Source organism: Phaseolus vulgaris, chromosome 6 (assembly GCF_000499845.2).
Source record: "Phaseolus vulgaris cultivar G19833 chromosome 6, P. vulgaris v2.0, whole genome shotgun sequence".
NCBI classification, from domain to species: Eukaryota; Viridiplantae; Streptophyta; class Magnoliopsida; order Fabales; family Fabaceae; genus Phaseolus; species Phaseolus vulgaris.
Genome location: NC_023754.2, coordinates 1694305 through 1708652, shown reverse-complemented (window position 1 = coordinate 1708652; position 14348 = coordinate 1694305). Strand labels below are relative to the sequence as shown.

At 43.7% G+C, this 14348-nt stretch overlaps 3 protein-coding genes across 3 annotated transcripts; all 3 read right to left on the bottom strand.

The window, feature by feature from the left end:
- Nucleotides 1-1365: 1365 nt before the first annotated feature.
- LOC137832996 (uncharacterized) lies at nucleotides 1366-7840 on the bottom strand. Its single transcript, XM_068641398.1, has 4 exons — nucleotides 7792-7840; nucleotides 2046-3098; nucleotides 1835-1964; nucleotides 1366-1600 (listed from the first exon to the last, which is right to left on the bottom strand). The coding sequence occupies exons 1-4, from the start codon at nucleotides 7838-7840 to the stop codon at nucleotides 1366-1368; spliced, it is 1467 nt and encodes a 488-aa protein (XP_068497499.1).
- A 3036-nt stretch (nucleotides 7841-10876) lies between these two features.
- Nucleotides 10877-11551, bottom strand: LOC137832994 (uncharacterized). The gene has a single exon (XM_068641397.1). The coding sequence runs from the start codon at nucleotides 11549-11551 to the stop codon at nucleotides 10877-10879; it is 675 nt and encodes a 224-aa protein (XP_068497498.1).
- Nucleotides 11552-11673: 122 nt separating this feature from the next.
- Nucleotides 11674-12918, bottom strand: LOC137832993 (uncharacterized). The gene has a single exon (XM_068641396.1). It carries the CDS (start codon nucleotides 12916-12918, stop codon nucleotides 11674-11676), a length of 1245 nt encoding a protein of 414 aa, XP_068497497.1.
- Nucleotides 12919-14348: the final 1430 nt, after the last annotated feature.

Genomic DNA, 14348 nt, shown 5'->3' with positions numbered 1-14348 from the left:
GGGTTGAATAAGTGCCTGAAATATAAATTTATTACCTAATGCATCCAGATGTATTAATGTCTTTCTGTCTGCAAAAATCATAACACGAATGCCTTTGAACTATCATATGATCTACCTTGTCAAAATCAATGTTTAGATTAATAGAGTAGGATTCAACTTTCTTGAAATTCCTTATGAGCTTGTTCGGATAAATTTTTCTACTAGTACTTTTAGGAGTAGAAAAAATGAATAAGTTTCTCTATAAGCCAAAATTAGCTTATGCATAAGTTAAAAAAATCATCTTTTAGAGAAGCTGATAGGAGAGAGCTACTACATAATAACTAATGCATAACCTAATTTTTAGCTATGAAGAAACGCATTTTATTTTATTTTTCTTAAAGAAATGTTTGTGAAAGAAGTTTATGCAAGCAGATCGTATATGACATACAGCATTATGTTGGTTTTTCCACCAAAATAGTTTTTTTTTTTCATATTTACGTAAATGGGTAAAAGTAGAAAAAATTATAGAAATGGTCAATTCTTGGTCTAAGTTGTCAATGGTGTAGGCAACATCAATTAAATTTGTTAATCTCCTCACTTTTTATTTTTTACTTAAAGTTTCTAATTGGGTTGACAACTTCAATATGTAAATAAAATTGGATATTGGATTGACAATTTCACTCCATTGAAGTTGTCAATTCGGTTGGCAAGTTCAGTTGATTTTTTTTTTTTTTAAAAAGAAATGATAATTAATATTTTTGGAAATTAAAATATATAGTTAAAATTTTTATTTTAATTATAATATCAAAATTTAATATAATTTTATTTAAGAAAATGGTATATAAAGTTGAAGAATAAAATTACCTTTTTTACAATAATTTTAAATAAATTAGGTTAAAAATGAGTTGTGTGATAAATTAAAACATTTACTATTTTTTAAATATTGTTAAAGTTAAAAATACACTTATAAAAATGTGATATGATTTATGTAAAAAAAATTAGATTATATAATATATGAAAGTATAAATTATACAATATGTAAAAAGTAATAATATACATGTATTTATGTAAAATAGATGTATTAAAATATAAATGAAAATATTGAATAGAAGTTATTAAAAGAAGATGATATTAAAATATTTGATAAGAACAACATTACAAAGGATGATTCTACTGTCTAAATGGACAATTTTCTCTGTTATGACCTTCATTGCGACAGTAAAAACATTTTTTTGGCTTGTTTTGAATTGGTTGATCCATTTCATAATGCAAACGAGTTGTAATTGATCGTCCCGAGTTTTTACGTCGCATGTGGGGGTCAGATATGAAATTTGGTATGGTATAAGTAGACCAATAATCCTCGTTTGGAACGGGATGGAATTCAACTTAATATGCCTTTCTAATCGTGTGGAGGTTGTAAACCGGATCAATGAATGTCATCATTTGTAAATGACAAGAGGAACAAACGGCAATAACGTGACGACAGGGAAGTCGAAGATCTTGGAAGTGGCCACAATCACACCACCTATCATTTAATCTAACTGTATATGACTGAGGTCGTCGACCATGTTGCGGGGTGGTCAATTCTTGGACATCAAATTCAGAATTTTCTACATTAAACCTTTTCACAAAACACATAGTCGAATCTTGTTGATTTTTTCTAAATAAGATTGTGATATCTTCTAGATAATGATGACCTGCACGTAACATAGTGTCTACTTTGAAGGTTCGCTCAAGAAACCATGTTTTTGTTTTTTCGAAAGTTGCCTTAACCAAAGCGGAAATCGGTAAGGAACGAGCTCCCTTAAGCACGAAGTTAATGCATTCCGCTAGATTTGTGGTCATATGACCATACCTCTTTCCCCCATCGTATGCTTGAGTCCATTTCTTTAACGGTATGCAATCTATCCAGGAAAATGCTTGCTTGAACTCAGATCGCATAACTAATAACTTTGCCTGTACTATGGGTTGTTTCATCTCATAAGCTGTCATAAAGAAGTAAATGAATTTAGTTAAATGGTAAAAATTCGTAATTATCTGTGAGAGAAGGTAAGCAATGTTATTACCCATGTTAATCAACTGTTGTTTGAGCTGGACATTTTTGAATTTTTTGTTAAAATTCGATGCGATATGACATATGCAATACACAGAAACGAGGCCGTCTCCTTCCCATCCAACTTCTTCGGATTGTAATGCTGAAATTATACCGGTTCCTCTATCAGTAATCATGCACAAATTTGGCTGAGGTGTCACATATTGTCGCAATAATTGGAAGAAGCAAATTAAAGCCTCTCGAGTCTCGCCTTCAACAATCGCAAATGGCAATGGAAATATGTTCCGATTCCCATCTTGAGCGATTGCGGTCAACAATGTTCCATGGTATCTTCCGGTTAGAAATGTCCCATCAACTTGTACAATGGGCTTGCAAAAATTGAAACCATCGATACAAGGCTTGAAAGACCAAAACACGCGATCCAACGTGTAACAAGAATTGTCTTGAACACCATCAACCATACAAGGAGAAGCAATATACTGCACAATTATCCCCGAATTGCTCTCTTTTACTGCTTCCAACCATCTAGGAAGATCATTATAGGATTGTTCCCAATCGCCAAATGCCAAAGCAAGAACTTTCTGTTTTCCCAACCAAGCTTTTCTATATGTGATAGTATAGCCATACAAATTTTTTATTTCTGCAATCAAGCTTTTAATTCGAACGGAAGGGTTTGCTTTTACCGAAGTCAGCACCATGGACGCAATATGGGTTGAGTCCAAATTAACATGGTCTGCCAAAAGATTTGTTGACAAACAACTATGTTGTGCATCAATTTTCTTTATCTCCCATTGACTTCGGATTTTACTAAAAGATGCACGTAATCTCCATTGGCACCCTCCCTCATGATGTTTGCACTGAGCGACATATATGTCTGGCTTTGATTCCACGACAACAAATTTGTAATCGTTGTCTATGTGGTATTGTTTTATGGCATTCAATGTCGCCTCCTTTGACATGAAACACATGTGTTCATTGAGGTTGCGGTCAATGTTATGTTCGGATTGATTGCTAGAGGGAATATACTGTGAAGAAGATCTGCTGAACTGATCTTCATCATCCAAATCTATTACAAAATAGAACAGAGATGAATAAAAGAGAACAAAAGATGAACAAAAGAGTAAAAGGAAGGTAAAAGATATGAGAATGAATATCTCTCTTTTCTTGTTATTGAAATCAAAACAAATGGTCTGAATATATACAAGTAGTACATGTTGGGTTTAATAGTGCCAAAGTTCAAGAGGGGGGGTGAATTGACCTTTTAAAACTTTCTCACAGAAACAATGTTTAACCCAGTTTTACAGAAAATAAATCGATTTATGTGAAAATGAACAGATTTATTTCAGCACTGTTTTTCTGTTTGAAACGCTTTTAATACAGCAAGGTTAATCACAAGACTATGCAGATAGTTTTTCCAGATGTACACACACAGATATCAGATTGAAAAACAGTGAAACACAAAACAGCAAGCTTCAATTTCAAGCAAGTGATTAAGGTTCAATTGATAGCATGCTAATTAATTGAGTGACCTTTGCAAACAAGCTGTTCCAGTGGCTTTTAACAGAATATGAGTGTTCTTCTTGATGTCAAGCAATTTTCCAGAAATTAAGAACAATGAATCACAGAACAACAAGCTTCAACTTTAAGCAATTTGTTTAAGGTTCAATTAATAGAATTGACAGTTTCTTGAGCTGCCTATCACAGTCAATCTGTTCCAATGGTTTTTAGCAGATTATATATGTTCTTATCAGATTCAAACACTTTTTTCAGAGATCAAGAACAGTATGCACAGTGCCCAGAAAGAACAGATTTATTTTCAATTGAACAGATTTATTTCTTTGCTGTTTTATCAATTATGCAGAAACGAAATTGCAGAGAGTGAGAGAGAATGAACACAAGCAATTATACTGGTTCACTCAACTGAGCTACATCCAGTCTTCACCAACAACAGGTGGAACTCACTAACACACAGTACAACCAAGTACAATTCCCACTGTTCTTGAAACCTACAAGAACTTAGGTACTCTTGCTGAAAAAACCTATTTCAGCATACACACACACCCACTCTTCAAGAACACCTATCAAGAAGAGTGTTCAACCAAACTATTACAAGAAAGAGATGTGAAACGACTACACCTGATTGAGGATACACAGATCTGCCTTAATCCAGTAGGCAAGATTGCTAGAACAGTAGCTGCACCTCACACCAAGCTTTTGGAACCAAACCAAGAACAAGCACTTTGTGATTTTTGAAATCTTTGAAGAACAAATGCTAATCCTTTGTAAACACTTAACTCTTTGCTGTCAAAACTTGTTTTTGCAAATGTATGAATTGGTATTAATCTCAGAAACAAGTTTGCATTTTATAGAAAGCCAGCTTATAACAGAATTTTGAACAACAGTTAAAGCTGTTATAAAATGAACAGATTGAAAATAAAATGAACTGATTTATTTTCAAAAAACAGTTAGAGAATTTGTTAAGTGAGGAGACTTAGTCAACCATTCTGGTGCTGAGATAAAACTGAAAAACGTTTAAGCTCGACATGGCACCAGAGGCAAAAAGAATCTATTCATTTACAGATGAACAGATTTATTTTTCAAAACGAAAACAGAGAAAGTTTAACTATTTGAAACTCAGTCGTTTTGAAAAGAAGAAGACATAGTCAAAATACCTGATGCACAAAATCTAATTTTTACAAGACTTAGCCAAGGCATCAGTAAAAAAACGAATCTGTTTATTTAGAAAAGAACAGATTTATTTTTATGCAATAAACGTGTTTTTGTGTAAAACATGTGAAAAACAGTTTAAGAAAACTTATGCTTGTTCTTATCACATGGCCAGTGGTTATGAGGTGAGTTACTCAACAAAAAGCCCATTCTTAGACAACCTCTAAGCACTAACTAAGACATACTTAAAGCAAAGCAAAAATACATGAAATGTGCATGAAAGTCTTCATCAAACACTACATATAGGTCTTCATCAAACACAATCTTGAAGGGGCAGCAACCATCTTCAACAATACACTCATTCTAGGTTTAACTAAAAAGGAAAATAATCAATAATTAAATACTAGAATCATAACACACAAAGACAAAATAAAGGTTATTTACCTCTATAAAGAGAAACAACTGATAATTTGAAAAGACACCCAATTAATATTAGGATCCTTCTATAACTCTGGTATCTGTATCCTTTAATAGTTATGCGATCTGAGTTCAAGCAATCATTTTGTTGGAGATCCCAAATCGACTAGAGATTAGAGCCTTTCATAGAATATAAGTGGGTGCAAACCTCACCCCATGAGCCGGTTTTATGGGATTGAGTTAGGCTTAAAGTCCACTTCATAACATGGTATCATAGCCATTTCGAGCCTATCCTAACGAGTGTTTGTGTTGGGTCTATCGTGCCACCCGCTATCGTGCCGCTATCGGACCACCCATAATATATAGTCCCACGCAAGAGTTGGCAGTCTCAGCGTGAGGGGGTGTGTTGGAGATCCCACATCGACTAGAGATTAGAGCCTTTCATAGTATATAAGTGGGTGCAAACCTCACCCCATGAGCCGATTTTATGGGGTTGAGTCAGGCTCAAAGTCCACTTCATAACAAAATCAAAGTCGTAGTTCTCTCCATCTTCACTTATGTCGTCCACGATGTCTCTAATTATTGGTTCTTCATGTTCGCTTAGTGACTTTCACCGACATTCCACGTGTCCATCTGCATTTTAAAAGAAATAAAGTTACCTTATACAAATATATATATATATATATATATATATACATATATATATACATATATATACATATATATATATATTCATATATATATATATTCATATATATTCATATATATACATATATATACATATATATATATATATATATTATATGTGTGTGTTGCCTAAATAGGAGGAAATAAGATGATAAATGTTCCGTCCGGTTGACTGGGACGTCTTCGTGCGCGACCTCAACCGTCTGCTAGGGACTCCTTCCCACTGGTTACCTGTGGATTCCTGCAAAAAAGAGGACAAAGAGGCGCCCTAGCGACCGTTTGCACTCCGACGCTCAAGTCAGCCAGCAAGAAACACCAAAACTGTGCACCTCCGTCTCTGAGCACCGCGTATGGCACTCTGAAGGTGGTAAAAAGAACTGTATAAAGTGTGTGTGTTTTTTTTTTCTCGGGCAAAGATCTTTCCCCAGTCCCTTGTACGTAACCTCAAGGCACGAGCAAGCAACTAGAGAGTTCTGGTAAATTTGCCAAAAGTTCCAACCCTGTTTCCAACATTCTCAGCGCTATTTAAACTACCCAAGCATTTAAAGCGCCTTAAAGCGCTTTTAATTACAAATGTAACGCACTCAATCAGCGTATCTAATTAGAAAACGTAGCGCATTTAAGACGTTGAAACGCTTGGGAGCCATTATAGTACCTGAACGCTCGAAACGGAATCTGTATTGAATGACTTTAATTACCTGGCACCTGAATAAAGGGTGTTTCTATTCTGACATGGCTGTCGTACACGTGGAGGGCCTCACGACGCTTTGACCCCATCTGGGGGCGTTTCTGCCCATCTGGGGACGTTTCTACGTGTGAGTCCTCCTACTTGGGAGTGCTACTGCGCTAGGGGTGACTTTTTGGGTGCCAACTCATGCCCCCAATCATCTAGTCACTCACTTTGAGAGCGTATCTGCCTTCCTCTTGTACCCTGCACCCGGCTACCCTGGGCGTGACCTTCCTCTTGAGTCGTATCTGTCCCAAAGGCGTCTCTGGGGCGGCAGGGGTACTTCACGAGTCAGGCTGCCCTACACTGGTGTTGTTACTATGGCCTTGAAGCCACCTTTCTCTCCTCTTTATTACTGTCCCCTGGTTATCCAGGGTTTGGGGCCTTCCCACGGCGTCGCCCCCTCCATGGTCTTTCCTACCTATGGGTATCGGGGAGCAGCGCTGTGGTCACCTTGCCCTTGTGTTATTCCATCTTGGCGACACCCAGTTGGGCGGCGCCCTATCTCGGCGATGCCCTGCTAGGCGACGCCTTACCCGGGCGACGCCTTACCTTGGCGACGCTTTACGTTGACTTTGACTTTGACTTCGTCAACGCTCGGGTACGGGACGGTACACAAGCCCCCAGTCTTAAGCTGATGACTTGTCTTCAGCGAAAAGACTAAGGCTTCGCCCACGCCATCCACGTGGCACCCAGTGACGTGTCATTCTTGCTGACGTAGCAACCTTGAAACCATTGACGTGACGCTCTCCGAACCCTTGGGGTGCTCTTAATGGTTGATTGGACATCCTCTGAACGGGGAAAGCAACGCTTTTTGGGGTCACGCTTAATCGCGTGCCGCGTGGTTCATCACGCAGTCATCCTTAAGAACCTCTTGCGCTCCCCTTGAGCGCTTAATCCTGCAACACGTGGCATCATCGCACGGTCACCATTTGTTGTCCCTCGCGCTTCTTGTAATGTTTAAGTTACCCAAACCCCGCGCTTGGAACCACTGTTACATCCACTTTCTCTGCCTTTCCTCACTGTTCCTCTTCTTTGCTTTTTCGTGCTTCCGCTCTCCACGCCCGTCAACCCCCAAAGGTACGGTTTCTCCTCTCCTTGATGATTCCCTTTACCGCATGAACTGCCTGGGACTGTCCATGTTACTGCATTTCTTTGGATATCGTTTGTATGCTTCTTCGTTCCTCTCGTTCCTCTTTTCTCTCGTGTGGGTAGGGTTCTCCTAGGATTCTTCCATTTTTTCCCCTTTTCTTCTCCCAACCTTTTTTCACTGAACCCTTTCTTTCTCTTTTGATCTTCAGCTCTGGCATCAATGGCGAAAACTAAGACCGTCGCGCCTCCCCATCAACTAGCCCAGCTCACCTCCTACCAAATCCAAAACATTGGCCTCCAAGAGGCGGCTCTTGCTTCCAACGTGCAGCGAAGAAAACTTGAAGAGCTGGATGCTGCTTGGAGGCAGAAGCTAGGTGAGAGAGAGGACGCCTTAGCTGCAAAGGTCGAAGCCCTGAGCCTTCTCCAAGCCGAGGCTAACAGGCTCCGCGTGGAGAAGGAATTTCTGAAGAAGCAGTTGATATCCAAGGACTCTAGGGTTGCGGAACTAGAGGGGGAGGTCCGAGAATTGACTGGGGAGATGGCGGGCGCGTTTGAAGAGGGCTTCCAAGAGGCTCTGACTCAGGCGTCTTGCGAGAACCTTGGCATCAATATTTCAAACTGCGACCCCACGCACCATGTCGTTGATGGGAAGGTCGTGCCTATGGACCTGGATGACTGAATCGCTGTCTCTCACCCGCCACCTTTACCTTTCAAGCTTTTACTCTTTTTACATTTTACCTTCGTTTTTTACTCTCTCTGTTAAACTTGTAATTCTTTGAACTGTCTGCACGCTCGCTACAACTCTAGGGTTTTGTTATGATTACTTTCGTGCCTTCGCGATATTTCTGCCTGTGTGATTTCATTCGCATTCTTTGCCTTCGCGTGCTTCAGTTGTTTTGCTCGTATTATACCCGCTTCTTTTACTTCATTGGGCGGCCCTGTATTCTCAGGAAAGGTCCCGCGCCAGTGCCCACGCCCATGGAGTGGCTCACCAAGTGGAGCCGTATCGTCCACGGGGTGTCTCTAACACCCAAACGGTCCTTTCCTTGACCCTTAACGCTCGACGCCCGCGCCTAAGGAGAGGCCTGCTACAGCAGCACTGTGTCGTCCTCGGGTGTCTGAAACGCCGAGTGTTTTGGAAGGGGGGGGGGTCGTTCCCTCCATGGTCTTTCCTTCCCATAGGTATCGGGGAACGCCCTGTCAGTGATTCGCTGGTGTTTTGGCAGTCTCATCTCCCTCCACAGTTTTTCCTACCTGTGGGTATCGGGGTGGTGACGCCAGTAACTAGCTTTGCCCTCTTCAACTTCGTCTCCCTCCACAGTCTTTCCTACCTGTGGGTATCGGGGAGGTGACGCCAGTAACTAACTTTGCTCTCTTCGACTTCGTCTCCCTCCACAGTCTTTCCTACCTGTGGGTATCGGGGAGGCAACCTCGCTAATATTTTGGTGGGTGACGCCCGCGACGTCTCACGCTGTCGTCGTCCTTTATGTCTTTCCAGGCGACGCCTTGGGCATCTCATGCTAGCGTCGCCTTGGGCGTCGTCCTTACCTTGACATTGACTTTGACCTTGGCCTTGGTCGACGCCTGGGACGGTGAAGAGCTCAAGGTCCTCCCCATGCCATCCACGTGGCGCTTCCTGTATGGCTGATGGGACGTTCAGTCATTCGATTTGATCCACGTGGCGCTCCTCGTATGGCTGATGGGACGTTCAGTCATTCGATTTGATCCTGACTCCTACTGTGCCCCTGATCCACTTTCGACGGCGCATCGTACCACTGGGCATTCCGTCGATACGACGTGTTCTGAGTTTAACCAGGGATGCCAGGGCCATCCTTCTATCTGCTGCCACGTGGCTCGATCGTGCGGTGCATCCATTCGCGTCGTTCAATGCTCTAACTGCCATACTTCTACTTGCGTCGTTTGGCGCTCTAACCGCTTTATTTAACTCTTCAAACTCTGAAGTTGTTCTCATCATTTCTACACTCTTCGTACCCTACTTGCACTCTCTCTTCTTGCCCCTTTCTTCTTGCACCCTTTCTTCTTGCACCCTTTCTCTTCTCACGAAGGGTTCTTCCAGCGTTCAGTAGTGGCAAAGTCTCCTTGTTGAGAACACTACTGCCAAGGCTGCCTTCTCTAGGGCCTGGTATCTTACCTCAGGCCCTTCCAATACTTTGCTCACAAAGTATATAGGCTTCTGCACTTGGTCCTGCTCCTACACAAGGACCGAACTGATCGCCCGCTCCGTCACAGCGAACTACAGGCGGAGCAGAGTATCCAATTGTGGCTTACACAACACTGGGGATTGGCTATGTACTCCTTCAGCTTGAGGAACGCCTTTTCACACTCCCTGGTCCAGATGAACTTGTTGTTCCTCCTCAGACACTGGAAGTAAGGGTGACCCTTGTCTCCTCCAGCTGATACAAATCAAGATAGAGCGACCATCCGCCCTATCAATTGCTGCACCTCCTTCACTGAGATTGGGCTTCTCATCACAAGGATTGCAGAGCACTTCTCGGGGTTCGCCTCTATCCCATGCTCGGTGAGTAGGAAACACAAGAATTTACCTGCTTCCACTCCGAACACGCACTTCTCGGGGTTCAGCTTCAGTCTATACTTAGCTATTGTCGTAAATAACTCTTCTAAATCAGCCACATGCTGATCTTTCACCTGTGAAGTCACCACCATGTTGTCCATATAGGCTTGCACGTTTCGCCCTATCATGGGTGCAAGCACTGTGTCCATCATTCTCTGGTAGGTGGCGCCTGCATTCTTCAGCCCAAAGGACACCACCGTGTAACAGTAGCAAGACAGCTCTGTCATGAACGTTGTCTCGCATTCATCCTTGGGATACATCTTAATCTGGTTGTATCTAGAAAAAGCATCTAGGAAGTTGAGCATCCTGCAGCCCGAGGCACTGTCCACCAAGGCATCGATGCTTGGTAGAGGGTACGAGTCCTTCGGGCAAGCTTTGTTGAGGTTCGTGAAGTCGACACACATCCTCCATTTCCCGTTGGCCTTCTTCACAAAGACCACATTTGCCAACCACTCAGGGTACTGGATCTCCCTTATGTGGTCGGCGCTCAACAGCTTCTTCGTCTCTTCTTTTATGACCTGCCGCCTTTCTTTGCTGAACTTCCTTCTTCTCTTATGAACAGGCCTGACCTTGGGGTCCATGGTGAGGCGGTGGCACATGAAGTCAGGGTCTATGCCTGACATGTCCGAGGCGGACCATGCAAAGGCATCCAAATGTCGTGCTATGACTTCGGCAATCTGGTCCTGTGCTGCTTGAACGTCTTGCCTCCAATCTCCCTCTCCAGGACTTCTCCTGTTGGTTCAGGTCGTCTCTCCCGGGCGACTCCTTCTTCACTTGGTGCCCTGGTGGTGACTATGAACACCCCTCTCTTGGTCTTGAGGCTATTTTCGTAGCATCTCTTAGCCTCCTTCTTATCTGACTTGATAAAGATCACCTTTCCTCCCAAGTCAGGAAACTTCATCTTCATGTGCCTCGTCGACGCCACTGCCCTCAGCCTGTTCAGCATAGGTCTACCCAATAGTATGTTATAAGCGGAGGGGGCATTGACGACGAGGTACCTGATGTTCATTGTGCGGGATGCGACACCATCTGTGAAGGTGGTCCTCAGCTCTAAGTGCCCACGCACTTCCACCTGGTCTCCCGCAAAGCCGTACAAACAGCCAGTATAAGGCCTCAGTTGATCAGGGGACAACTGCAGCTTGTTGAAGGTCGTCCAGAACATCACGTCTGCCGAGCTTCCTTGGTTCACCGGTACACGGTGTACCTTTCTCCCTACGGTCACTACTGAGATCACCACTGAGTCATTGTCGTGGGGAACGACATCTCGGAGATCGGCCTTGGTGAAAACAAGGTCGACGTCAAGGGACTGATCTGTCTCTTGCGCCTCTACTAACATTACTGCTCGTGCATACTTCTTCCGCTGAGAAGCGGTGCACCCTCCTCCTGTGAAACCCCCCAAAATATTGTGAATTTCGCCATGCACGGGTATCTCGTACCCCTGATCTTCTCCTAGCGCCGTCAAATCTTGCGCTCCCATGACTCCACCAAGTAGTCCTTCAGAAAGCCATTCTTCACCAACTCGTCTAACTGGTGTCCCAACACTAAGCAGTTACGTATGGGGTGGCCAAATGCTTGGTGGAACTCGCAACAGGCGTTCTTGTTAGGTCCCAACTTCTTGTCTGTCTTTGCGGGTATCTTCAATCTCTCCGCTATATTGGGGACGGTGATTAGGTCCTTCAATTCTACTACGAAGTTGTGCCTTCGTGGCACATTCTCCCTTGCGCGCCCCCTAGTCTGGGGCTTCTTGGGCTCATAGGGCTGCTGCTTTGCTGGGGCCCTTTTCTCCGTCGTGGCCTCATGCACCTTCAAGGGCTGAGGTCGACCCGGTGCTCGCGGGCGTGTGGGAACAACGCACGTGCGCTTCTCGTTGACTTCTCCCTTTGTGGCAATATGAGCCATCGCTCGACGCCTTATCTCGCCGAAAGTTTTGGGGCGGTTCCTGATGAACGATTCGCTAAAGGGTCCCGACACGATCCCCTTCCTGAACGCGTGCACCATCATGGTTTCATCCTTGGTGTTCAGCCTCACCACCTGTGCCCCAAAACGATTGAGGAACTCCTTCATGGACTCTCCCTGATACTGTCTTACGTCAAAAAGATCGTAAGAAATGGGTGGGGGAGCCCGATTTGCGATGTACTGCTCTCTGAACAGCTTAGAAAGTTGCGCGAACGACGTCACGTGGCCATTAGGGAGGCTGATGAACCAATCCATCGTTGTGCCCACCAACGTGCTCATGAACAACTTGCATCGCACCGCATCAGAGCCCCCAACCAACATCATCTGCATATGGAAAACTGTGAGATGAGTCTCTGGGTCCTCTACACCTGTGAAGGTGGCTTTGGGCCCCACGAAAGTGGCTGGTATCACGGCGTCCATGATCGCCTGCGAGAATGGCATTGGGAAATCCCTAGGTGGTGTCGCAGGTTCTTGATCTTCCACCTCACGTTCCCCTCCCTGATTCTGCAAACTCCTGCGTAATTCTTCAATAGTTCTTTGCAATTCTTCATTCCTTGCTAGCGACGCAGCCAGATCAATCTGGATGTGTTCTTCATCCGCTCTTGATGCAACCCCCGTTTCTTGGAAGGCTTGCATCGTTTCCATGATCTGTTGCAGGGTGAGGCTTTCCCCTCCATTTGGTGCAACGGATCCTTGCCTCGTGTTCCTCATCTTGATGGATCTTCTCAGTTCTTGTGAATGGGACATTGTTTTAAATTGTGCCCCACGGTGGGCGCCAAATGTTCCTATCGGTTGACTCGATTGCCTTCGTACGTCTACGACGATCACACGCCCAATAATCCCTGCCTTCGTTCGTGCCTTTCTTCGATCAAACACCTGAAAATGCAAAGACAAAGGGCGCCCTAGAGGTCATTTGCACTCCGACACTCAAGTCATTACTGGGCTAGGAAACACCGAAACTTAGCTGAAAAGCTCTCTGTGTAAACTGTATGTGTATTCGCGTAAGTATTGCGTAAAAACTTGAATACCTTATTAGGTTTGTTACTTCCCTTTATATACTCTAGGGTTTTCGCTATTTCCGCTAATCGCAATTAGGGTTACTGAGGGTGTGCCTTACTGCCGCTATCACCCACTCTTAGGGCAATCTAGTGCGTAAGGCTCCCTTACTGGAGTGCAACCTCTGACGGGATGACCACTTGGGTACCAACTCATGCACCTAATCTCTGAGACCATCCGTCCTGGGAGTGCCCTAGCTGTTCACGTGCCATGCATGCAGCTTACCACTGGAACATAACCCTCACGGGCCTCGGCTCTTCCAGTGGCTCTTTACTTATGTTACGCCGAAACGCGTCATCCACACCACACGCATGGGCCCCTCGTGATCTAGGCTTCCCCCTAACTAATAACTGGTGTGTTGTATGGGATCCACCCCTCGTGGCCCAGCTCCACTTTTGACTCGCCGATGTCCGAGGACACGTCAACACATCCTGATGACTGATGCCTGACCAATCCTTGACCCTTTGGGCGTACCATCTGCAAGGCACTCTGGGCGTACCGCTTGTGGAACCCAGCTTACGTGACCAACGCCTGACCATTCCTCGACACTCTGGGCGTGCTGTCTGCAAAGCACTGGCCCATGCCGCTCGTGGGACCCAAGCATTTTGACCTAGTTTCTAGAAGGACAAGCCTAGGATGCGAGATTGACTTAGTCAAACCCTAAGGCTGCCCATTTTTTCCCTTTTCCTATCCTACCCCTTTAGCTTGTTCTCCAAGGCTCCTTCACCTATAAATAAGAGGTCTACCTAGTGTATTTCACAAGTTGAAATCATAGTAAAGAAATTCTACACAATTTTTGTGTGAGTAGTGAGTGAGTGAGTCTCCTCCAAATTGGTCTTATCTTGTGGGTCATGATGCTCTCAAGTGGCGACCTCCTCTCACTTATCTTTGTGGTTCCACCCTATCAAGTGGCGTGATACATCATTGTTCCACCATCCATAAGTTCTTCTTTCATCATCTCTTCCATTTATCCATTTCCATTCCATTCTATCATAAACATGTTCTTAGTTTTGCTTCCTTGATTTACAATTATGTCTTTTCTTTTTTTCTTATGTTGCTTGTTCAATTATGCACCATAATTGTCATCATATTCACCATATAATTGTGTTTTCCTTTTTCCT